The sequence below is a fragment of the Acinonyx jubatus genome, chromosome A3, assembly GCF_027475565.1.
Source record: "Acinonyx jubatus isolate Ajub_Pintada_27869175 chromosome A3, VMU_Ajub_asm_v1.0, whole genome shotgun sequence".
Classification (NCBI taxonomy): Eukaryota; Metazoa; Chordata; class Mammalia; order Carnivora; family Felidae; genus Acinonyx; species Acinonyx jubatus.
In genome coordinates this window covers 64,423,310-64,449,561 of record NC_069388.1, presented here as the reverse complement: position 1 = coordinate 64,449,561, position 26,252 = coordinate 64,423,310, and the positions used below count along the sequence as shown (strand labels likewise).

At 45.9% G+C, this 26,252-nt stretch overlaps 1 protein-coding gene across 6 annotated transcripts in view; it reads right to left on the bottom strand.

Moving 5' to 3' along the window:
- Window positions 1-26,252, bottom strand: part of PRKCE (protein kinase C epsilon) — a 494,970-nt gene that overhangs the window by 80,631 nt on the left and 388,087 nt on the right. For all 6 annotated transcript variants that reach the window (XM_027072535.2, XM_027072536.2, XM_053200551.1 and 3 more), the window contains one exon: window positions 5,939-6,093. In XM_027072535.2, the coding sequence (XP_026928336.2) occupies window positions 5,939-6,093 (155 nt within the window). The remainder of the gene's footprint in view (window positions 1-5,938; window positions 6,094-26,252) is intronic.

The window sequence follows — 26,252 nt, the reverse complement described above, 5'->3', positions numbered from 1 at the left end:
CTTTCAGACCCTTCACCTGGACCTGGTCAGTGTGACTTCCAGGAATCACGCTCTGCTCCTGCATGAGGGAGACAACGCAGGCATTGTCTGAGCTCCAGGTCAATGGAGGCCAGTCACAAGGAGGTTCGGCTATTTGCTCAAGAAGAATTCTCAAAGGATTCTCTAGAAACTGTTGAACTATTTTACCGTGGATGGCTGCAAGGCTGGTGAAGGGAAAACTGACTTCATCCTTCACTCTGCTGCTTAAATTTTTATTTTTCCTATGATTACTACTTTCATCATTTAAAAAAAGGAATCAAATTGTTTAAGAAGGAAAAAGGAATTCATTCTTCTAATGTGATTCCAGGAATCCCTTTTGGAGCCTGGATTGGTTAAAAGATCTCCAATGTTCTTTCAATACATTTTAATAAAAATCAAGATACAATGAGATAGCTAACCTTTATTGGGGACCCACTGTGTGGCAGGCAGTATTCAAAATTACTTAGGCCTATCAGATCACAAAATCTCTACGACCTCAAGAGATAGGTATATACAACTATCATTCCCACTTTAGAGGTGAGGACACTTAGGCGTCAAGTGTTAAGACGCTTGGCCAGTGTGACAGCGGCCATGTTCTCCACCACCCTCTGCCACAACGGTCCTGGCTTCCGAACTCTAAAAACACAAAAGATACATTCCTGTCTGCCAAGCTTTTGGTTCACTTCCCAGGGGCCCCCAGCCGTCCTCTGTCTGGGGTGGATCACACCGTCTTTTTCTCTCATGTTGCACACACAGAGAGAGGTGTGCTGAGAGTCAGCTGCTCCCAATAGAGCAGCTCAGAGGAAAATGGAGAGGCACCAAGCCTGATGTAGAGGAAGAGAAAGTTCTCTGAACCCATGCTTTTTTTTTTTAAGGCAGATATTTTAAAGTTGTTTTTTTTTTTAATGTTTGTTTATTTTTGAGAGAGACAGAGCGCCAGCAGGGGAGGGGATACACAGAATCCGAAGCAGGCCCTAGGCTCTGAGCTATCAGCACAGAGCCCTACGCGGGACTCCTCCTCGTGAACAGTGAGATCATGACCTGAGCTGAAGTCGGATGCTTAACCGAATGAGCCACCCAGGCGTCCCTGAACCCACTCTTAAAGAAGGCCCACCCTTCAAAACCTCTACCTTTCACGGTGTATGTGTGTAAAGGAGGGAAAGCGATTCTTTTTAAGCCATAGTTGGGAAGAGTGGACCCACAGTGAGCCACACAGAGGAGTCCCAGGAACGCTGGGCAGGGGACACAGAGACAGTGCCCTGTGCAGCCTGGTGCTGGAGCCTGGCTCAAAGATGAGAAGAAAGGGGGCTATGGGCCCTCTGTTGTTAAGTGTGAGCCACCAGCCAGAGAAATGACTTTTTTCCTTAGTTCTTGAACGCTGGCCAATTAGCCGCTAATTAGCATGTATATAAATTCCAGAAAGAAGGCCGGAAAATTCAATCTCAACTCCAGCCATCAGCTTCCTCCTCCAAAACCTGGCCTTGCCAATCTCCTAAGTAAGACCCTGGATCACACAAAATAGGGTCTCCGTCTGGGCTTCAGGACAGAGGCAAATGGCAGAGATACAGTGTCTCTAGCCAGCGGCATACAGACAGACTGCCCCTTAGCACAAAGCAACATGGGAAACAGAGATCATACCATGCTCATTAATCCATAAAATGAGAGATATGAAGGAACTGGGGGGCCTTTTAGGGTCAAGGAGTTAGGAATGCTTCCAACACAGACTTTTAATCAGTATGCACCTATGAGGGAGCAGCCCACTGGACTGGAAGGCTCTGGAACATTACATACATGAAGAACAAATATTTAGTGAACACCTACTATAAGCAGGCTACTGTTCTAGGCCAACCAGGTAAGGACTCTTGTGTGGAGTTCTCAACCACGGAACAGGCATCTTAAGTAAAAATATAAGCCCTGCAAAGAGAATCTGCTAAATGCCTGGTATGGAGAGACGTTATGTTGCTCAGGGAAGGCACGATTGCCAGGACAGCCTGGGTGGTCAGGGAAGGCCTCACACAGCAGGGGAGCTTGGCATAGTTCCAAAGGCACAATAGAATTTTTCTCGATCTGTGGTCCCCAAGCCACCTGAGGAACACTTTACAAAAATAGAGATTCCTGAACCCCATTCCAGACCTACTGAGTCAAAAACTCTAGGAATGTTACCCTGGAGTTGCTAGTCTTTTTTAAAAAAGATATTATAATTATATTTAAATAATTAAATTTAAACATATAAACAGTAGATAGGATACTGAAGCCCCAGGTACCCATCACCCAGCCTCAGCAATCATATACTCATGGCCGTTCTTTTCTCGCTGATACCCTTATTGGTTTCCCCTCCTCCAGTATTATGGAATCTACACACCTTTTAAACCAGGGACTCAGAGGCAGTCAGAACACGGATGAGAACTAGGAACTGCTCATTGATGAAGACACAGATTAGAAGCAAGGGATTTCCAGGGACAGGTGTACAAAGGCTCAGAGAAGTGAAAAAGAATGGTACTGGGGGAGGGGGAGAGGGAGAATGGCAAATAATTTGGAACACTTAGAGGGTGGGATGTGTGGTTAGAAGGAACAGTGATAAGGGTCACAAGATCACTGGGGCTACTGGGGCCCAGTTAGCACATGTGGTGTCTTTGTGAGAAACACAGTAAGGCATCTCCTCTGGGTAGAAAAAGCACCCCTTTCCTGGGCTGAAACCACCCACAGAAGCAGAGCTGACCTGGATGCCACCCTCCACTCACTGCCTGTGCCCTTCACTGCTAAGCCATGTCCAGACCACAGACCTCTGCACAACAGGGCCAGGGCATGAGGGAGTCTGAAGGCCAGAGAAGGGGACTGTGCTTTATCTTTAGGGGCTGAAGAATGCTAAAAAGGGGAGCATGTGACAATCGTGTGCTTTCAAAGAATGCTGGGCAGCAAACGGAGGGAGGACAGAGAGGAACGATGGGACACCGAGAACCGGTGAGGGAGTCAGGTCAGTAAACTACTGGAAACTCACCTGGGAAGAAGGAAGAAGGCCCCCAAGGTCAACTCTTGAGAGAGAGAGGTTTGGGATAGAGATCTTGTTTGGGGGTCTGGGGATAACTGGGGACTGGATATAGTGACATAGAGTTGCTGGCACACAGGAGTCATCTGAAAGCATGTAAATGTTGAAATCGCTCGGGCAGAGTATTTAGGGTGGGAGTAAGGAGGGATGAAGGCCCTGGGGAAAACCAGCATTTAGAGAATGGACGTTGGAAGGGAGAAGCAGCCGGGCTGGGTAATACGGAGACTGAGGAGAAAGGGTCAGGGAGGTGGGAAGGAGTGGGGGGAGGGGAAGGTACAGCGCATAAAAGCCGATAGAGCAAGTGTTCACCACTGCGATGAGACAGACTTGGAAAGCAGAAAAGTAGAAATGTAAGGGAAAGTCAAGTTTTGGAATACCTGGGATGACAAGCCTAAGAGTCTGGACTTGGACCTGAAAAGGCAGAGTAACAGGTGTCATGGCGTACAGCACAAGCTTGCTTATCAGTCACTGAGACTTCCCGGGTCTGTCACTGACCAAGTAGGGCCTTGGGCAAGCTATTTAAGGGGAGTCTCTGAATCCCTGCCAGTAAACTGGACAGTTTATACCCACTCCTAACAGGGATGGAATGGGGATGACATCTCAAAGGACAGAAATTCTTCCTCCTGCCACTGGCACCTAACAGCGCACTGCCTTGCAGGATGGGTGAGCCCTTTGCATACGTAACTCCTGTATCTGGAACTGGCTTGTGAGCTGCTCTGGGGGCAGAGATTAGGGTCTTAAACTAATTGAAGTCAATGGTCATTTGTTGAATATTTACTATGTGTAAGACAAGAAGAGTAAGTAAAATAAGATGATTGAGGGCTTAAAGAAGAAGAAGAAGAAGAAGAAGAAGAAGAAGAAGAAGAAGAAGAAGAAGCAGCAGCAGAAGCAGCAGCAGCAGCAGCAGAAGAAATGGTCCTTTAAGGTTGTTTGCAACTTGGTGAAGGATCCACAGCGATGCCTACTGCTAACACAAGGTGGACAGCGGTAGGCGCAGCGACGCAAGTCTCAAATCCCATTCATTCCCAAATTGCAAATGGAAGTGCCCAGCCTGGAAAGACCTGCTCTGGCTGGTGAGACCAGGCTTTGTGCAGGCAGGCAGTGTTGTGTGAGGCCTCTGGGCTGGACAGGGGAGGGAATAAGCACAGGAAATTGGGAATTGGCAGGTGAGTTTGAGAAAAGCCACGAACCTTGGCGAGGTCAAAACAAGGTGCTATGGGGAGTAAGGAGAGAAAGGTGTCCTGGGCTATAGAGCAGATACAGCCTAAGCTGAGCCCCACTGACTCATACACTGGTATAATCCCGTAACCCCTCCCCCAAGTATGGTGGCAGCTGTGACTTAACTCTAACCAAAAGAAAGTGGAAAAGATGATACGCTATCACTATTGTGATTATGTGACATTATAGGAAAAAGGACTTTTGCAGAGATAATAAAGGTCCCTAATCATTTGAGTGAAACCAAAGGGAGATGATCCTGGACAGTCCTGATCTAATCATGTGATCCTTTGAAAAGAGGACCCAAGCCTTCCCTGAAGGTAGAGACTCAAAGCAAGAAAGGTTTTCTTTCCTGCTGGTCTTGAAGAAGCCAGCCATGTGCTTCGAAGAAATGAATTCTGCCTACAAGCACATGAGCTAAGAAGAGGACCCCACACTCAAGACAAGCAGGCAGCCTGGCCTGACACCCCAATCGCAGCAGAGAGACCCCGAGCAGAGAGCTGGGGCACATGATGTCTGAACTCCTGACCCATGGAAACTGGGAGATAATAAATGAGTGCTGTTTTAAGCCCCGAAGTCTGTGGTATTTTGTTACAGAGCAATAGGAAACAAATACATGGACGCAAGATGCAGAGGGCCATGACTAGGGGCTAAAGAGCATGGGCTTTATTATGTAGGCCATGGGGAGGTCCTGACTATTTTTGAGCAGAGAGATGCATACTTTAGGAAACTAAGACTCATCAGTAGAAAGGAAGTCTGGGGGGCGGTTGGTCAGAACCCCTTCAAGAGCATTTACTCAGAGCACTATTCCCAGGAGAGAGTCAGAAAAGTTTTGGTGACTAAGTTCCAGGTTGAACCCAGCCAGCTATTATTCAACCCAATTAAAAAAGGGGGGGGGAGCAAAAGCAATGGACAGTCATTGAGAAAACCGTAAGGAACTTTAGTGTCCTTATTGCTAATTATAAATATTTACTCCCCCCAGAATTCCTGACCTCACAGAAGAGCCTGCGTAAATAGCCCTGCTCCCTTACTGGAATATCAGTGTGTGTGTGTGTGTGTGTGTGTGTGTGTGTGTGTGTGTGTGTTTTCTTGGAAAGGGGACAGGGCGGCAGTAAGGGACTGGATGATCTGCAGTCACTTCCTGTTGGATATTGTCTAGCTCCCTTCCCCTCCTCCTCCTTGAATCATAAACCCAGAGACCCCCAAGCAACTCCTCCTTCTCTGATTCTATCTGCTGGAGACAACTAAGCCAAACAAACTCAGGAAGTGGCAAGAGGTTGGGAAGGGAGGAAGTTCATGGCACAGAAGGAAAAAGTAAGGAGAATGCCCTGATGTTGAAGGAAGAGGGTGGGGAGAGAGAGAAATGAAGGTCACCCCAAGGTCGCTCGGCGCCAAGCCTTTAAAATGTTGTGTTTGGGCTTTCAATCAAAACTGGCACAAACGGTGGGCCAGATCTCCTGGGGCTATTCAAATATTAACATTCACAGTGATAAACAGCCCCCAAAAAAGTCCTCTGTGAGCAAATTGGAACAAACAACTAATCTAAAGCGGGTTGCTAAGAGACCAGTTGGGCAGGAGCCAAAGTCAGTTCAAGTGCCTGCAGAATTCTTTATTTTCTCGCTGTCAGGGAAGGGAGGCGGAGGAGGAGGGAAGAGCTACCTGTAGATGACTCCATGTTGGTGGAGGAACATGAGGGCTGACGTAACCTCTGCAGCATAGAACCGGGAACGAGGCTCATCGAATTTTCGAGAGCGCTGAATCTGGAACATGAGGTCTCCACCATTGACATACTCCATGACAAAAAAGAGGCGGTCCTGAAAGGAGAACAGAAAATGCCATTTAGGTATTTCTACCGCAGCTGCCCACGCAGGCCAGAGAGGGTATCGTGAGCCCGACACAACAGAACTCGAGGGGGAAGAGGGTGCGGAGGTGAATGAGTCCTGGTAGCACCCAATCCAGACAGAAGACAAATAATGCAGACAGCACACGGATTAGGGTATGAGGTGTTATTTTAAATCTCTTCCTCTGTTTTATTTTTATGAACATCAGCTTAGTCTAGTGGAGAAAGCCCAAAGCTGACAGAAAGGAGACTTGGGTCTTTGTCTGATTTCTGTGACGACCTTGGAGTGTGTCCTTGGGCAAATCTCTGCCCCTTTGGAAACTCCAGTTACCTTTACACGTGGGGTAGGTTGGATAATGGCTCCCCAGAAGAAATCCATGTCCTAATCCCTTAATGTGCAAATGTGACCTTAGCAAAAAAGGACTTTGCAGATGTGCTAAGGATCTTGAGATGGGGAGTTATTCTGGATCACCAGGGTGGGCCCTAAATGCAGTCACAGTTGTCCTTATAAGAGAAAGGCAGGGGGGAGTTTTTTGAAGCAGGGAGAAGGCAATGTGGCCTCAGAGGTAGCGACTGTGATGTAGTCCCAAGCCAAAGAACATGGCGGCCACCAGAAGCTGGAAGAGGCAAAGATGGACTCTCCCCTGGGGCCTTGGGAGAGAGCAGGACCCAGCCCACACCTTGATTTTGGCCCAGTGACACTGGTTCCAGACTTCTGGCCTCTAGAGCTGAGAGAGACTGGATTTCTATTGTTTTAAGTTCCCAAACTGGTGGTGATATGTTAAAGGCAGTCCTAGGAAACTACTACAAAGTAATGAGGCTGCAAGTGCCCCTTCTGCGAGGGCCACTTTTCACTCTGGAGGAGGTTCCTTCTGGGATTCCCATCTTGGCACATTTTCCCGTGGATTCCTCCCTCAAGGCAGCCTTCTGAATGGCCCGACCACACTCCTACCTCATGGGAGGAGGGGCCTTCTTTATCTGCCCTACTTGAGCACGTTACATGAGCATGTGCGAGGCAGATAGATGGATATTCATTTTGCGGTGAATTTCTTGACTACTATTTCCTAAGGCTGTGGGGGTGTGGGGTGCTGGGCTGGGTAGGAGACAAAGAATGACGAGCCAGCACTGTCCCTGCAGAACTTATGATCCAGGGGTAGAGATAAGAAATGGGCAGAATGAAAAGCAAAATAGGAGCAGAGTGTCTTAAAGATGAAAGAGCAAGAGAAGGGCGGGTTCTCTAAGCCAGGGACCATGGAGGATTCTGGACAGAGCTAGGGCCTGAGAAAATGAGGATGCAGGGGTGGAGGGCATGAACAAATCCCAGGATTTGGGGACAGAGTGAGAATGCCCAGGACAGGAGCTGAGCAGCTCAGCGGGGGGGGGGGGGGGGGGGGGGGGGAATGTTCATGGAGCAAAGGGAAAACATTGATGTTGGAGAGGCCAGAGGAACAGAGCACATTCTTAACATATAGACAGAGTCTGAGTGAAGCTGCCAGGAGGAGGTGAGCATACTGTTTTCAACCAAAATTAGTAGAAACACTTCCATTAAGACTGACTAAAAATCACAATACTTCTTTATTCATGAAGCAGTCTTGATAGCATATTTACTTTACAATTGGAAGTGCTCTGAAAATCAGTCCCCCGTTAAGAATTGTTATGAATTCAGACTGCCTTCTCCTCCCACAACTGTGTCCAGATTTATTCAAGCTGTATTGGTATTCACAAAGGGCCTAAGGTCTGGCTTCTCTTCCCTTTGTCTTCTTTCCCCTTCAAGACCTGCCTTGTTTTCTCCCCCAAGTATGATTCTGACTCAAAAATACACAGGCTGCCTTGCCAACCATTCACTCAATCATCCACTCCCCATTCAAGCCTTCATTACAAGAACCAAATGCCCAGGCTGACCCCAGCCCAATGACACCAGGATTTCTGAGGGTGGGACTCGGGCATTGGTAGTGTTCAAAGCTTCCCATGTGACCTCAACGTGCAGCCAGGGTTCAGTATCAGTCTTCCATCTGGTTTCTGCCAAGGTGTTTTGCATCTGTGAGATACATGGATTATAAGCTATTCGGATTTTCCCTCTTCTGGTTTCAAGGATACCCCAAGAACACGGGTTTGTGTATCGGAATCACACAAAGACTTGTTAGAACATGGATTCCACCCCTCGTTCCCCGAGGTTTTGATTTGGAAGACCTGGGGTGGTGAATCTGAGAATCTGCATCTCTAACAAGTTCCCAGGTGATGTCAACGCTGTTGGTCTGGGGACCCCACTCTGAGAACCGCGGCCCTGAAGCACTGGGGGCAAGCCTTTCCACCCAGCAGTGCAGCTGTGTCACGTATCCGACGCTGCCCTGCTCTAGCTGAAACACGCCATCAGAAACAACTGCTACAGTGCCTTCCTATGGTCACCAGCCCGGACTTGGGCTTTAGCAACAACGCTGCATTTCCTCAGCTGACTTTGAAAGAATCCAAATCTTTCAAGAGGAGAAAACTTCGCTTTCCCATGCCCCTCTCCACTCCCTGACTGCTTTTTATTCCACCAACCCCAGACACACAGCATTTAAGAACAGGGTCCATGGAGTGACGGAGAAGAGCTCCCTCCTGAATCTGTCACTTACTGGCTATCTGAGCTCGGGCAAATGACTTCATTCCTGTCCTCAGTTTTCTCATCTGTAAAAACCAGATGACATAGGACCTGCCTTACAGGTGTCTTACAGGGGATGAAATTATATGTTAAGATGCATGGTTCACGACTGGTACTCTGTGAAGGTGGCCTATTCCTATTGTCACTGATGGCTGTATAGCTGCCACCATTACCAAGTCTTCATTTTCCTGTCCTTTTAGCAGCATTTTCTCGTGATCACATCCTCTTCCTGCAAACGCCTGGCTCCCTTGGCTTTTAGGCTGGTTTCCTCCCCATGTCTCGGGCAGGTTGTCTTGTGCCTACTCATGTGAGCATCCTGAGGGAGGTTAAATCCCTTACTGTATCTCCAGCAGCTAGAATGGAGCCCGGCACCTAGTGGGTTACTAGTGTGTCTTTGTCGAATGCACAAGTTCTTGAACATCCACCATGCGTGAGGCTCTAGTTGCTGGAAATTCAACAGTAAATCAGAGCTGGTTTCCCGTGTTATTTCTATCGTTAACCTCACTTTGAGTTATTCCAACATTAGCTCATTCTGAACTTCTGTTTTAACCTTTCTACTCAATATACCTCAGTGTACATGGCCCCAAAGCAGAATCAACCCTTTTTAGATAGGATGGACTGCTGCTAAGGCAAGATCAGTTTTTCACTCCCCCTCCCTCTGTTCAGTGAGTTTGGATCCTTTCTGACCTCCGCACCTAACACATCTGAGAAGCATGTTTTGATGCATAGTGAGAACCTCAAGTCATTCTGGGAACTGCTTAATTACATAAACTGAAATCAAAAGAAAGCTGGCAAACCCAGCAGCTACTCGTTAATCCCCTCTTGGCATCAGTAGAAAACAAAACAAAACAAAAATCCAACTTCCTGGTAAAGTAAGCAAATATGTTTTCTGAGGTAACCAAAGGTTTTAAAAGCCTTATTCCACCTCCTCCTCCCTTAATCTCACCTGAATGTCTAAAAAGTTACGGTCTTGTGATAGTAAGTAAAATAATAAAATTAGGAAAGAGATTATATGTCATGGCCATTTAGGGTAAGAATAGTTAATAATGACCTACAAGCCGGAAGGGCCACACCGTGTGTTTGAAATTCCCATTGGGCTCTGTTTTCCCAGAGCGCTAACCTTTCCTGCCTTTGAAGGAAAAGCTGGGCCTGCCCTGTTCATCTTTCAAGGTGTGATGGATAGCCAGAGGCTTCCTCTCAACAGCACCACATGTCCTGCCAATTGGATTTGTTTGGACGCACATTCTCCATCATTTGTTAGCTGTTTATATGTGCAAAGATTCTATCGCTTTTGAATCAATTTCACATGAGTGCCCAACAAAAGACTGGACTTGGAACAGTCCTCCTTTGATGTGCCAGTGACAGGATGAACGATTTCTCCAATGCACCATCTAAGGGAATCATGGATCCTCACTTCACACTCTGTGACATCTCCTTGACCCCTCCACATCTACACCATTTAATCTATCAGTTCAACAGGTCTTTCTTGGGTGTCCAGCCCTGGAGTGGGTACTTGGGGGGATATGAAAGATAACATAAGCCAAGGCTTTGGTTTCAAAGAACTAGAAACTGAACACGGGAAACCACAAAAAGCAACACAAAATGTTCTATTGTTATGTACGAATCAGATCGTGAAAGCTATGTATCTGGGTCATTACTTTCTAGCCACCATAGAGAGTAATCATCTGTCATCCAGGCCTTAGCACTTATGATCATTATAGGAAACAGTCATGGGAAAACCCTTTTTATATTTTATTTTCCATAATATCACTGGTCCTGGTCGAAGTGGCCATTTCTATAGGAATTCGGATGACACAAATCTGAATTAGAGTCAGGAGGGGGGGCGGGTGGAGGAGAAGTCCTGGCGAGTGAAAGCAACAGCCCTCGAGGACAGAGGGAAACAGAAAGGGACACTGCATGTGGGGATGGGGAGGCTGGGAGCAAGCAGGTGGAAAAAACTTGCTATCTAGGAAATGGCATAAACTCTGGGTGTGGGTAGGAAGACAGACTGGGTGGTGGGGGTGGTACAGGGAGGAAGTGGTTCTGAAGACACAGGGAGGAACCAAAGAACCCTAGAAATATTTCTGAGTTGTGAAATGGCATAAAGAAAGCTGATTTTATGCAAAGCTATTCTGGAAGCAGACTTCAAGATGGAGTAGTAGAAGGCAGCCTGAAGTTATTCCCACTGTTCCCTATTGCCACTGTCCTAAATACTTCATTATCTTTGAACAAGAACAACAAGCCATCCTTCCTCCTCTCTATTACGCCTCCTTGGTAGAACCAAAGGAAAAATCCAATCACTCTGGGAAACTTAACCAAAATAATTTTTAATTTGTTTTTTATTTTTTTTAATGTTTTTGAGAAAGAGAGACAGAGTGAGAGTGGGGGAGGGGCAGAGAGAGGGAGACACAGAATCCGAAGCAGGTTCCAGGCTCTGAGCTGTCAGCACAGAGCCTGATGTGGGGCTCAAACTCATGAATCATGAGATCATGACCTGAGCTGAAGTCAGACGCTTAACTGACGGAGCCACCCAGGTGCCCCAACAATTGTATTTCCCCACAAAGAAAGCAAGCCATCATCACAGGAAACATCCTTTTTCTCACTGGAGACTCAACTGTCAATTAATAGAGAAGAGTCTCGTGTGAATAAGAATTAGGATTAGTGATGTCAGCGTCCCGATGCGATAACAAAAATAATTATCACTTAAATAATGTTGTCTACAGAAAATCATTTTCACACATTCTCAGTCCTTCTTTTCATAGGCCTTCTCTTCCTTTCATCTCCCATCATTCAAAGGCCTTACTTGAGTGTAATGACCTTGTTGTGATATTTCCTCAAATTCAGATTTATCTCAACTGAATGCCTATCACAATAACCGATTCTGCCAACAGCAATGGTAGCACGGGAAAGAGAGAGTGGGTTTTCACATGGCTGTGTCTTGTAACGATCTTCTAGAAGCCATCGAGGGTAGAGTCCACCCTACTTTGGGTAAAAGGGGAGACGCTTATTTTCATGTGGGAAAGCCTTAATCAGAATTGGCCAAATGGTAAAAATTCCACTTGACAGTTTGCCGGTTGAGAAGGTCTAAGCTTCATTCAGGTACATCTGATGTTTGTCTCCAATTGCTTAAAACTATGATTATTTGACATACACAGGATGCCCCAAGTTTAAAGTGACCTAAAGCTGTAGCAAACTGACTCACCCAATAAAGTTCAAATAAACATTTCCTGCCTCTGACTAGAGCTTCACTTTGCTCAGAGAACAACTTTACGTTACTGCCAACCTGCACCACACACTTTCAACTGTGTGAAAGCCAGGGGCAAGAGGAAGGGTGTGCGTTCAATACATCAGAGAACACTTTCCTTTTACAGTGGTCATCAACATCTTATGAGAAAGAAGCTTCTATGACATGACACGACAGTACGTATGGAACAGCCCCCAAATAGACTACATGTCCACAATGTTGACTGCTGGAGTGTCTTCCTGCCATGAACAAGGGCAGTGTCTGAAGTTAAGTGGGAATAATGGCATGTCGTTAATTCCCCTCCCCATTTTAATGTTATTTTGAGAGAGAGAGAGAGAGAGAGAAGGAGGGAGGGAGAGACAGAGGGAGAGACAGCACAAGCAGGGGCGGGATAGAGAGAGAGAGGAGACAGAATCCCAAGCAGGCTCCATGCTGCCAGCGCAGAGTGCGACGCAGGGCTCAAACTCACGAACCAGGAGATCATAACCTGAGTCGAAATCAAGAGTTGGACGCTTAACTGACTGAGCCAACCAGGTGCCCCAGTTCCCATTTTGAAAATGATAGAATCAAGAGGGTTTCAATGGGGAACAGTGAAAAGGATAGCAGTGTGGCTTTGCTGAGTCTCTTCCACTTCACCACATCATCAGAGCGTCAATGTCTTGTACCTCAGTGGCACCTCACAAAACCCAAGGTCCTTCTTCCTGGTTTCCCCCATTGGCTGCTTTGTTCATCAAGTGCCACTCCTGGGGTGTAGCATCTGATGACTGTCCTCTCTCCTTGGCTGTTGACCTGGACTCCAGGAAAGCAACAAGGTATCAGGAACCTTGCCCCTCACTCGTTTGCTCAACTTAGTGGCCCAGTCACCCAGCAGAGGTTTTAGGATCTGTGCTATGCCTACTGCCCACCCAGAATCTGGTCCTTCCCATTCTGGGCAAGATGGTGGCATAGGCCAAATCTGTCTTTGATGATACCAAGAGATCATTTAAAGAGGAAGAAGACACTGCCTGTTCATTAGAGCCCATTGTCACCAGTTGTTGGCTGTTTGAAGCCAATGTTAAGGACCTCTGGAATGTTCCTTCTAAGTGTTTTTAAGCATAGGAATAAAAGTATTCTTGTTCTAACTCCATTTTCCCAACCCAGCCGAGGTCCACATCATAGTCTTATTCTTTACCAATGTTCTTCCCATGAGCTCAGGCTGTTCCTCCCAGTCCAGTGTGTGACTGTATCCAACTCTGCTTGTTTCTCACGCATAAGCCTTCCTGTGTCTTTGTTAGGTCATAAGCACCAATAGGTGGGGCTCAGGACATCCCTGTCTTGTGTAACCCCATCTTGTCTAGGCTCGGTGCATGTGCAGCTGAGTAAAGAACTAGCTGAGATGCTCAGTTTTGATGCTAGAGATGGACCCCACACAGGACTGAAACAGCTCATTTAGCTGCTGCTCTGATTCCAGAAACTAAGCCATCACCTTATCGTTTCCTGGGCCCAATACAAAAAGCAGCACCTATAGAGGTCATATTGAGGTCTGATTTCCAGGGAGCTCATGCACCTACTACCACTGCAAATAAAGCCTGTGGTCCTGGGTTAGGTCAGTCCTTGAAGCAGGTTATTGCTGTTGCTATTGTTTTTTCTGTTTCTCTATCTTTGTTTTTGTTTCTGTGCTTACTTGATTCTATTTAGAGAAAAATCCAGCTCACCACTCAGAGGATTAGAACGTACCCACATTCATGGTAAAGTGACCAAGTCTATTCAGTGAAAAGCAATCAAGGAAAGTTTTTTTCAATCTTGTGTATACAAAACAACTGACCAGTTAACTGAATTGTTCCCTTTACAACTAGCTCCTTTCTTACCTTTCTTTTCTTTCCAAAGATTATGCAAAGTTCTTGTGCCAGCTTTAAAGATAAGCAAATACCAGGTAGGTGACTCTGAATGGAGAAAGTACATCAATATTTCCCTTCAATTGTGGGAAGAATACAGAACCTGCTTAGATGGAGATATTCAGGTTGATCCGCACCAAATGTGAAGAAAAGAAAAGCTGCCCCCCACTTCTCCCGGCTCTGGGTAGCAGACAGAGCTGATCATCTGTAACAAGATCCTAGAATGTAAATTCCTGAACCAAAGGTTTCCAGCTTCTTCCATTCTAGCACTCTGACGGACAGAGTGTGTTCTCATGAAAACCACGGCTTTCCACAACAGGAGGCGTCTCCTGGAGTGATCAGAGCCCCGTCCCCTGCATCTGGCTGCGTCTCTGCTGTGCTTAACACCATGCTGAGCTCATCCAAGCCATTCAAGTAATGCTGTACGAAAGCACTTACTGTGTAGCTGATACTGCGTTGTGTTGTGTGTTTTGCAACTGTAGGGCCATACGAAATCAAATCAAGGGCCTGAAGTTCCCACCCGGGGCTAGAGAGCTGTGGTTTCACTGCATCATTGTATTTCTGTCTTTTCCTTTCTATCAATCCCACTTGGCTTGACTTTTAGTCCCATAGTCACGTTGTTGGACTCACATGCATGGCTGCCTTGAACCAAATAAGCCACTCCATGATGGCAAGGAAGCGTGGTTGACATCTCCACTGTGCTAAATCCCCTTTCATGTTCTGACTCCTTTAATAAAGCCGAAATGAAAATGTGCTAATCTGGGGGAAACTGGCAACTTGGAAATAATACACTAACGTACCCATACAACTCAATCCTGTGGATTCTGAACGCTCAATCACATTGTTTTAAATCTTAAGTGGCATGGTTGGTGGCTGCAGGCGTGCTAAAGAGGATTTCCATACCACTTCACTAATACTCTCATTTGATGGCAGATAGAGCGTGAAAGGTGGTTTTTTGATTATTAAATTCTTTGATCTCCATACTACTGCCCAGGTTTACTCAGAATGCCAGGCGGCGTGGTGAGATAAACTTCTAAATATTTGGTGTAATAGCACAGGGCCCTCTCAAAGGAATTGTTTAGCTACGGTTGTGCTATTGTAAGAAAGTGCTAAATTCCGGCATGTGTTGCTTTCAAAAATCTATGGGCACGGACTCCGATCGACACAGGTAGTCTGCACTAAACAGGTATAGGTACTCAAAAAGCGGAACACAAACAGCGTAGGTTTAATCTGTTCACAAACCTTTTGTTCTTAATGACCGGGAAAGGTGGTGATAGGGACAAAGCAAGAGAGAGTTTCGGGTTGAGTTGTAGCTCTGATGCAGACCGGGGGCGGGGGCAACAAATTTAATTTGGCTAGAACGCTGGTTTCTTTAAATGTAGAAATCCATTCTCTAAATAGATTCATTTAATGCCACGAATGAGGGAAAAAAAAAAGACTCAGGAACTTGCACACCTCAACAGGAATAGGGTATTGACTGGACTATAGTCAAATCCTATTTGTGGTACCTTGTCAGTGGGTGTTTTTTAATGTTCTGATATCGTTCTCCATCCACACTCTCACCTGCTTGGTGTAGTGGTCCGAGCTCAGCCTGTGGACCCAGATTGCCTGCGTTTGAATCCTAACTCAGCTGCTTATTGGTTGTGTGAGCCTGGACAAACACGGACGTTGGCTTCCCCAACTATCAAATCAAGATCCGATAGCAGTGACCGCACAGAAAACAGATTACCTTTACTATAGGTGCTTGGGTCTGGAAAAAAAACAACAAAAACCAAAACTGCTAAGGAAAACATTAGTTCTAATTTTTCATTCACAAGCCTCCTTTTATTTGGTGGCTGCACGTGGCTCACTCAGTGATGGACTCATTTCAAATCAGTCCTTTGTACTACGTTTTAAACTATAAAGCACCATAAAGGTGTTTGCTATCATTGGTGACTTAGCTAAGTTTTTGCATAACACACGCATTAAAACAAAACCCCTACTTACAGAAACCTACCATAGATGCACACCACATCACTACCCAGACAGGACCTACCCTCAGCCTTCAGAAACCACTTCAAAGAGCATTTATATGACTTCAGCTCCCACAGTTAAATGACTGGCAATTTGGAGAGGTTTTCTCGTGCAGGTGGTGACCAGCAGGTGAGTGAGAATTACAAGTGAGAATACTGAAGAAGCGTACAGGTTGAAGACCATCTCCCCAAGGCCCTGGTTTGCTAGCTCACTAAAAAACAGGCTACCTCTCTACTCCAGAGCCTTCAAAGGGTCTCCACTGTCATTTGGAACAAAGCCCCAACTATCTGTAATGGTGCTTTTCAAACTTCAGTGTACAGAAGAATCAAACGGGTGCTTTTTTAAGAACACAGATTCCTGGACCCCAAATCCCCAAATTCTGAGTCTGTAGGTCCAGATTGGGACCCAAGATTCTGGATCTCCAGCAAGCTCCCACGCACTGCAATACTGCTAGTCTGGGGATCGTGTTTTGAGTAGTTAACACTAGAACCTCCCCATCTGGTGGTGATCCAAATTTCAGTCTATCTCACTGCCTCCTACTTGACTTGATTTTACTTCATCTTGCAAATAGTCCTTGGTCTTTGTCACTTCTGAACCATCTAGGCAACTCTGCTCCCAGGGCCTCCTCTCCACATTTCAAACACTTCCCATTCTCCTCCTCCTTGGCGACGTCCCTTCCAGTGAAGACAGCATTTACAGAACCCTTTCTCCAGTGAACTCATGGCAGTCCTCAAGCCTCCAAAGAGAATGAGTAATCATATCCTGTGCACTATAAACTTATACCATTGGCATATATTGTGAATGCATACAGGGTTATTTGCCTCAGTGCTATTTTTCTACCCTACTTCTTCAACGAGACTTTCTCAGGCCATGAGAGCAGGACTTACACCTTGTATGTAACAGCCAGTCAATAATAATGACTGATTAATTAGACTTATCAGTCCACGTATTTAATATAATTTTGGTTCTGCCCAGCTAAGACTGTCTGAATTATGAGGTAGGTGAGTACCACCAGACAATCCAAGTCAACACTTTTTTGTGGTCTTGGTTCCTCCAGTGGCTCCTGAGGTCTCTTTCTGAATCCTTTGCTGGACCTAGCACACAAGGCATGCTTATAAATTAGATGGTTCACCACTGATGAGGCTCACCCAAATAGATTACTTCTCTTCATCCTGGATACAGACTAGCTGAGGTTTACACATGTTCATGACCCTTCTTTTAAGAATTCCACAGGGGAGATCTATCCACCAATGATGTAAAGTGCAGGCAAAGCATCGCAGTCTCTTATGAACAATGAAAACAAAAGACTTTTCAATTGCCTTCTCACTAATTCCTTACTTAGTGAAATAATCAGTGAGCTGGTAAGGAAACCCTGCTTTCAACCACAGTATTATGTAAAAAATGTGCACTCTCTTGCAATACTGACCTACAAACAATCCAATGCCAGGAAACTCCAAATAAATGCCTGGAAAAGAGGTGCATTTCCAGATTCACATGAATTTTACTGTTCCTCTGCTCTGCGTCAAATTCTTGGTTTGCCACATCAGAGGAAAACTAAGTAACTATTCTGAAATAAACTGGCTTCCTAAGGATGGGCGGTCCTGCATCCGAGAGCCTTCAGGCCCTGCCTGGCTAAGTCTAAGTTTGGTACCTTCATTTCATAAATGTCAATCAATCTTTGGCAGATACTTTCTGAGCACCTACTAAACACAAGGCAGCATGCCTCCAGGGTATAAACTGCTCATTCTCCATCTCTGTTCTCGGAGAACTCCAAGACATGCCATGCCACCTCTTGAGATTATCGTTGGTGTTTCATTATGTACCGTGTGGACTGGGCCTAAACCTGAACATGTGCTGAACAGACAGAAGAGATGCACAAGACTCCAAGAGGGCACAACATGCACTGCCTTAAGCTGCCAGGTACCCCTCTCCATCCCGCTTTCCAGGCACGGTCCAAGTCGCTTCTCAGAGGCCGCCTCAGGCTGTTCTTCAGTGCTCTAAACCACTGTTTAATATCTCTTTCCGTAAGGTGGACAAGGCCTCAGTATACAGTGCACTTCACCCATGTGGCATGTGTCCAAACACAATGCTGTAATATCTCGAATGGGAATAAATTGAAAATTTATCTTTATAAAGGAATGCATTGCTTGGCCAATGAATGGCCAATTCAAATGCATGAAAACTGTGTAACTAACTGAAGAACACAAATCTTTAAGCACACTGACAGCACCCATCTACTCTCTAGCAAATGTGCTAATTAAAATTACGCTTATCGTTTTATCATGGAAGGTTCCTAGGGAACCTCTACCTGGCAGCTAGGAGTTAGCAGTTCTAATTCCTTTCCACGCACAGGGGTAGTAGCACATCATCTTTCTGAACATATTCCACATAATTCAGATTTACCACCAATTCTAATTGTCCAAATTAGTTTTCTTTTGCTGTGTATCTCTGTTTGGATAAGATAAAATTCTGCCAACTTGGTTAAAACAGAAGCACTGACACAAGAATAATTAGCAGAAGCTCCCGACAAACCCGAGGCGGACTTCGCCCTAGAAACGAGCTTTTCTCCGCGCCATGAAGGCCTCGACCAAGTTCCCATGCACCTACAACCCAGGGTCAGCCAGTGACAACAGTTGCCTGTAGCTTAATAGTGCCACAAAAAACTTCTGCCCTGCTCTGATCATCCAAATGGAAAATTTATGAGAGACACAGACACATCAGTTCACAGACTATGCCCCGAGCACTAGAAATCACTTATTTTCACAGTTTACTCGAAGACAATGCACTGAGTAATACAAAGTTGTTAAATGAATATACGTCTAGGATTTCTAATTAGAGCAGGTGGTCTCTTGCCCTCTTTTCCCCAGACACTGGTTTAGCAAGAGGCAACCAACAGTTTTGCCAATCCAACCTCTGATTATCTATTTCCATTTACAAATGTTTGGGAAAAGAAAGGAAGGGAAGGAAAGCAAGATCAAAATAAAGGCAGGTGACTCTGATTACTGCAACATTTCCTTTGGGGTGACTCTAGCCACGCCGACACTCGAACGGGCATGCAGGCATAAACGGAGGGGAATCTACAAAACCCAGGAAAAGGAGTTTATAAACTCTTCTCCCTCACCCGATATTGTACAGGGCTATCTCATCTCCCCACAGACCCCCTGAAGCCCCTTACCACTTTCATGTCCTTCCTCTAGGTCCTGGCCTGCTACTCCTCTATTCTCTCAAGGGAAATGCCAAGGTTAAAATGGTGGCTGAGCTATCTGCAAGCAGCCTTTTGGAATGTCTGTGAAATAGTAATCTCCGGAGGGCTGCTGCTGGGTCTTTACAAATGTGTTGGGGCGGGGGAGAGGAGGGGAGCAATACCGTCTCAGAAGAGATAGCTATGACAGAGTCAGCAGCGGCATTCCATCAGCCCCGTGTGCATAAGGCAAGGGGCCCTGAGCTTCCAAGGAGACAATGCCATCAGCTAAAGCATGCGTCAACTGGCCCCTTCCACTTTCTCAACTTGTGTAAACACCTTCCTGGAATCAGCAGCATGACTCAAAGCATCTGTGATCATTTACAGCTGGGAAATATAGTAAAGATATTTCAGGGTAATTTTCCAATTGAAAAATATTTAAATGTTCTTTTTTGCTTATGTTTCTGACCTCTAGTCACACCAGACCTTGATCATTAAGACAAAGCAAAGACCTGTCAGAAGGATCTAATTCCAGAATAGGAAGGTAAAAGGGTGTCTGCTAAAATCTGAAAAGTAACGTTTCCACATTTAGTTACAACAGATCTTCTCTGAACTGTGGTCCCCACACCCACATGATCTTTGGCAATTCCAATGAGAAGAATACCCCATTTCCCCCAAATGACTGTGTCCTTTTTCTCACTGTAAAGCTTAGCAATCAATGGACAGACAGTAACATGAATGGTCTTCTGGTAGAGTCAGAGAAAGACTTTCCAAGGAGTGACACTGGCATTCACTTGTTGGGAAAGAAACTATTTCGTGAGTAGGTTAGAAACTATGACAAACCCCAACAACCAAACACTGTTCCTCATGGAGACTTGGGGAGAGGTTGCTTAGATCACCCAAAGACACGTTTCCTGACACTTGGATACTTGGTGGACAGCGTTATTTCAAGGTTCAGGTCTTGGACGGTCGCTTTCCCCTTTTCTCTTCCCTTAAGGGTAGGCCTTTAGGTTTAAATGAGCCAGGAATTACATCAACACCCCCACCCCCACTCCTTTACCTGTCCGAATAAAAGAAGCCTGGAGAATTATTACCCTATACTCTAGGATCCTAGCTCTGAGGTGTGGAAACAAGGAAAATATTTCAAAGGGTTAAGAATGTGCAAGGGTCAAAGAACTTAAGAGTATGGTCTTGTAAGTTAGAAAGTCAACACTTGCTCCTTCATACCCTGGCTAAAAGTAAAGAGCAACATCTGTAGAAGGCGTCAGCTCACTGTCAGCGACAACACCTAACCCCCCTTCCCCGCCCCCTCAATCACATGCAAAGGAACATAAATTCCCCGGGCCAGGGACTTCCACAGGCAAAGAGAGACATGTGAGCATAAGGTAGCAAAATTCTGTAATACTAAGGAGCCCACAGAGAGAGCCCGAAAGAGCTAGAAAACATCAGTCGCTGTTGACTGTGCTTCCTGCGGTAGTTGGTCGTGCTCCCAGCGTTAGGCCGGTGAGGCGTTTTCCAAGTCCCAGTCCACACCGTCCCCCAACTCAGAGTATAGCCAACCTCAGAAAATGTTTCCTTGTACCTCCCCGGTTCTTCTATCTAATCTAGAAGAGAGATAGCTTTCAGTAAGACTTTGCTTCTAGTGCAGGCTGCTGATGATAATCTCAATCCCTTGAGCTATAGTTGAAGCATTTGTGGCCAAGATGTCCTTCCCATTATCATCCACTACCATTTTCTAAAGAAGCCTTCCATGCAGGGAAGTCTAATTGATTTTGGGCTGCCCAATTAGTCAGTATTAAGAAACACACCATTAATTGACGTTCATGTGAACTTCATTTATAGATATATTTAGATGACTTTTGGGTGTCAGAGGAGTAAGACTATTGTAATGGCAGTTAGCTGTCCTTCTGTGCAGCAAAAATTAGCAAACGAAGGATTTGAGGACTAAAACCTTATTATAGTCAACAACCCTTGGGGCTCAGAGGGGAAGGAGGGTTCTGTCAGGTCATTAGAAATGAATCCTCTGTCCTCTCCCTGGGTTATTTAACAATTTGCATCTTCAAGGAGTTTGATAGGAAAATGCAACTCCAATCTAGGCAGAAGAGGGGTCCAGGGGTCCCTAGTAAGAACTCCTGCAGCAGAAAGAATGGAGACGAGGCTTTCTCAGGAAAAAAAAAAAAGCTGCAAAAGAGTTCTCTGTCCTGGGAGCGTGCTAGGCTTTCATTTTCAAGTGCAGGGGAAAACAAACTTGGGCTGCTTCACACAGCCTCAAATAGCTTCAGCCCTTGTCAGGTGGGTTTTTGAGGGCCCAGACCACAGAGACTGTCTGGGAGTCTGTGCTCCAAAGTCCAGAACAATTCAGAAATTATTTCAGCTGTTCTCGTTTTAGAAGTAAAACAAAAACACCAAGTAGGAATAAACAAACACATGCTTCTATGTATCTATTTTTAAAAGAAAAGCACAGCTCTGCCCCTGACTTTTTGTCCGTGTTTTGTTTTTTTTTTTTCCCTGCGTAACTTCAGAATCTTGCTCATAAGAAAAAAAGTGTCCTGCATTGCTGGACATGGGGGTAATTCCAAAATTTATTCTCCTAGAATATCACCAATTCACTCACTTAGCTGAGCCTAAAGCATTTTAGCTCTCCCGCCTGCTTTTCCTGGCCGTGGATCAATCAAACATAATAACCTGTGGCTATTTCATCAGTATCGCGTAGTTCAATAGCCACCCTCTCTGCCCTCCCTTCCAAGTACCGTCGCCCTCTAGCGGCACAAGCGGCTAACTGCAAGATGTTCAGCAACTGGCTTGAAGAGAAGAGAAAAAAAGATCAGCTTTTCCCCACTCCGCTTTCTGCTATGGTTTCCAAGAATACACTTAGCAAAATGAGAGACGTGCTTGAATATTTGTGTGCTGTGGTTGTAAATGTAGGAAAACCTACATTAATAAGCTGAGTTTTTATCCTTCACCTCCTAGTTAAAAGACGGGTAGTGAAATGGGGAGAGGGAGGGGTGGATGCAAAATAAAGAAAACGGAAAGTGAGCATATCGCCGAGAACCTCAGCCATCATTCTGTCCAACTCTCCTATTTACCCCTCAGTCCTCATGCTTTGTGTCCAGTCCCGGATTCTCAGGGATTGTTTTAGAATCACAGCGGGATTTTCTTGGCATGCTGGGCTTCTCATGGCTTCCTGAGGGGAACACTTTGCATGAAGAGGCTGACTAGATTGGGTAAGACACATCCGCCCAGGGAGTGCCCACAGGGATGACCTATCACCAGAACACACAGACTATGCACTGGGACAGATTTTGCCCCTGAAAGCCTAAAAGTTATCCCCAGCAAGAGGATAGGGGCCACGTCTATCTTACTCATTTCCACATCACCAGCATCTGACGCAGTGCTTTGCATCTGGGAAGAGAGCAAGAAACACAGTTGATGCATGAATGACAGCAACATGCTGAAAAGGTACTCAGGAGAGCAAGCATGATACTACTCTCCGGGAGACTCTGGACTACCAGTCCTGATTTCCCCCCATCAACGAAAAGAGGGGATTTAAAATTATACTCCAGGAATCCCAGGTACCAAGGAGGAACTTTGGGGGCCAGCCACCAGAAAGCCAAGTCCCCTTTTATAATTTTATACACTGAGCTGCTCTGCAGGTTTTGTTTTAAGGAAGGGTTCCATTACTATAAACAGCCTGGAATCACCTGCTGTAGGGCATTGGTCTCTGCAGAATAACAATGAATCCAAGAGAATTTCTTCTCCGAACTAGAGAGCACAATGCTAAATCAATTCTTAAAAAAAAAAAAAAAAAAAAAAATTAGAAGGAATTGGACACAATTAAAGGAAAAAATAAGATCTGGCGCTAACATTGACAGGACTAGACAGAGTTCTTTGGGTGACTGGGATGGACACACAGACTGAGATGCCTTCAGCGTGAGCAGGGCTGAGTATCCTACAAGCATATAGAACACTCCAGAGCCCTGCTCCCAGTGGCCCATTGCAACCCAGCAGCGCTGGAAGAAAGGCCTGCTTCGTAAAGCTACCGTGAGCGGTCACCACCTGGTGTGCATGTGGGCTCCCCGGGTCGGCGGGGGGTGGGGAGAGGGCGGTAGAGCTCTGAGACTTAATGCTCCAAGGCCTTGCCCACGCAAGTCTCACTCACAACAGGTATCCTGAAACCTCGGACAGGGTCTCCTTTCCATGTCCAGGCAATGCTCATGGAAGGGCTGTCTGACCTTATGTGTGGTGGTTATACACGAACTGCTTTCGCAGTCATCCACGTTGTTAACTTCGGCTCTGGGGGCTGAAAACACATTCCCAAGTTGAAATGGTATGTTCTATAGAGAACAGATACGGCAAAACTACTCTTCTCACGGCATTTAATAGTGTACAGCTCAAAGCCAACAACATGCTCTGTTGTTCTTTAATAACGTACAGGATAATTCACGTTTGGTTAATCCTATGCCTGGTATTTTCTTTAGTCCTTTAAAGGTCTGTTTGGTTTTCATTCTTATCGTACATGTAATGGTGCACCCACATGACCTTGAGCATAGAGCAGTAAGGACATGTCAAATTAGCAAGGAGAAACGCTCTGGTTGGCTAATCTTTAAAATGTTCAAACATCCCTTGAATTCCAGTTCATTTGAAAATGAATTCAGATACTTGTCTTCAGTAAGCACATGACAAGTAGCGAGCAGATGGCCCAAGCCAGACGCTGGGTCCGGAGAACGTGAACACGCACAGGGGTGGTAGGGAATGCCCACAGTGGAGTGCCTCTCACATCTGCTTGGAAACATTAACAAAACCACTAATCCCTGCAAAAGCAAGATGAATCCCAGTGGTCTCAAAGATGAACTGTTCTGAGTCAGACCACTCTGTACAGACTCACCGATCACTTACAACTGCACTGGTTACCTAAGGATCTGAGTGACAACGAGTGCCCTGGTTGATGCAACAAACTATGTGCTGTGGCCACTGTCCCCGAGGAGTCGAAGAAGAGAACTTCACTGGCCAAAAGAAACAATTAATGTGCAGGCAAACAGGCATTCATAATATTTTACTTCACTTAAAGGTGACATTTTTAAGTAACAGAATCAAGAACCATTCAATGAGATGGAACCCATGGCATTTGGTGAACCTTTTGGAACGTCCAGAAAACCGGAAGTCCCTGGGTCTGTCCTGCTTGGGTGAGAGCGCAGCCCTCCTCTCACCAGGTGGTATATGCGGACCAGGTCCTGAGTGAACATCTTGATCGCAACTTCTGATCGAAAAAGACTCTCTTCTTTCCTTCCGCACTGTCCGTTCCCTCTAAGCCAAGTCTGTGGGATTTCAAATTCAGACCCTTTGACTAACTTCTTCAGCTGAAGTCTGGTTTGACCAAATAAACATTTAGCATCCTAAACAATGAGCCAGTTCCTTTGGAAACATTTCATCCCATCCCCACACAATGGGCATCTGGATCCCAGCCAGTCCAATTCCAGCTTTCCAGGGGCTGGGTGGACGGCATGGCCAGCTGACCTCCTCGTGTCCTGACCTGCCACAGGCCACCTAGGCCAGGATATTTGTGTCCTGTCAGGACAGAAAGCTTTAGTCCTTGATCCTGGTAGGCCCTGCAAACGCAGGTCCTCCCTCTGGCCTTGTCTAGCATCTGTGTGAGCTGTAGCAGGCCGTTTTCTCTCACGGGAATTGAACTAGCCAGTCGCTAAGGTTCCTTCCAGCTCAAACTGCAAAGTACTGAGAAGGGCATGAATTCATCCATTATTTTGCTCCTCTTGCAAACCAAAAAGTGAGGGCAAAGAGGGGGTCGAGGAGAGGAAAGTGGGTTAAAAGTAATTCTTGAGGTCTGAACCTAACCTTCTCATTTCATGTCAGTTGGCTGGTGGGGGGCCTTTGCCTCTTCTGTGTTTCAGCCAGTGTAAGAAAAGTCCCTGCGAATAATCCTGACAGAGATCTTTTTATATTCTCATCTTTTCCCAAGGGGTTCCTCTTCTCATCCTTCCAACAGCTTGGCCAGGAAGCCAGGGAAGCTATATCCAAATCCCCGTTTTTGTGGAGGAACAAATTGAACTTCTGAATGCTTGAGTGAAAAAACCAAACCCAAACAAAACAGAACAAAAATGCAAAGTCACAGAGCTGAGTCATTCAGCAATTTGAAAAGAGAATCTTTCTTGCCTTATCCTATGTCTCGCCCTCTTTCCAGCACTTTACCCCAATAACTTTATCAACTGTGTGTTAGAGTTCTACGTCAGGCGAGACTGGGTGGGAAGAAGGTTGCGTGTTTTCCAGATTGCTGCAAATTCCTCATCCCATGTGTCCCTTGAAACTGGGTGGGTTTCTGTGGAAGAACTGATGCAACGTGACTCCTGAGGTTAATCACAGATGGCACTGAAGGCTCCCCATTGTTCGCTGGAATGTTCTCTCTTGAAATCTTCGGCCACCACACCTGCCCTGGGGCCACCATGTTGTAGGGAAGCTCAAGTCAACCCATGCGGTGAGAACACAGGGACAGGCTTGGAGACCCCATTAGGAGGGAGGGATGCCAACCAGTCCCCAGCTGCTTCAGCCCCCTGCCCCCTGTTTCAACCACCCTCTGACTGCCCTCAGCCAGAACCAACCAGCTGGGCCCTCCAAGCTGAGGTGACCTCTTTTGCAGCAAAAGTAACCAAAACAGGGCCAAAGTCGCATCTTTCTATCAGGGAGGAAATGCCTTCGTCTCTTTCATATGTTCGGGGTTTCTCATTAGCATCAGAGCCATGAATTCCACCACTAAAATAAAAGGTTTGAGAGCTATCTTTAGGAAAGAGAAAAGGTAATTTCAGCCCTGCTGCTACCCACAGGAAGGATGGTGTCAGGAGGACAAAATCGAACTCCAGGCTTGCCTGGTTTCCAATATTCATTTTTATACAAAGAGACAGTTACTCACAACACACAGTAAAAGCTCTTAATGAATAGTGATTTGGGAGGAAATAATCTAGGGGCACCTGGGTGGCTCAGCCGGTTAAGTGTCCAACTTCGGCTCAGGTCATGATCTCGTGGTTCACAAGTTCGAGCCCCACGTCGGGCTCTGTGCTGACAGCTCAGTCTTGGGATTCTGTGTCTGCCCCTCCCCCACTCGTGCTCTGTCCCTCTCAAAAATAAACAAACATTAAAAAAAGAAGAAATAATGTAAAATCTAGAAACACCT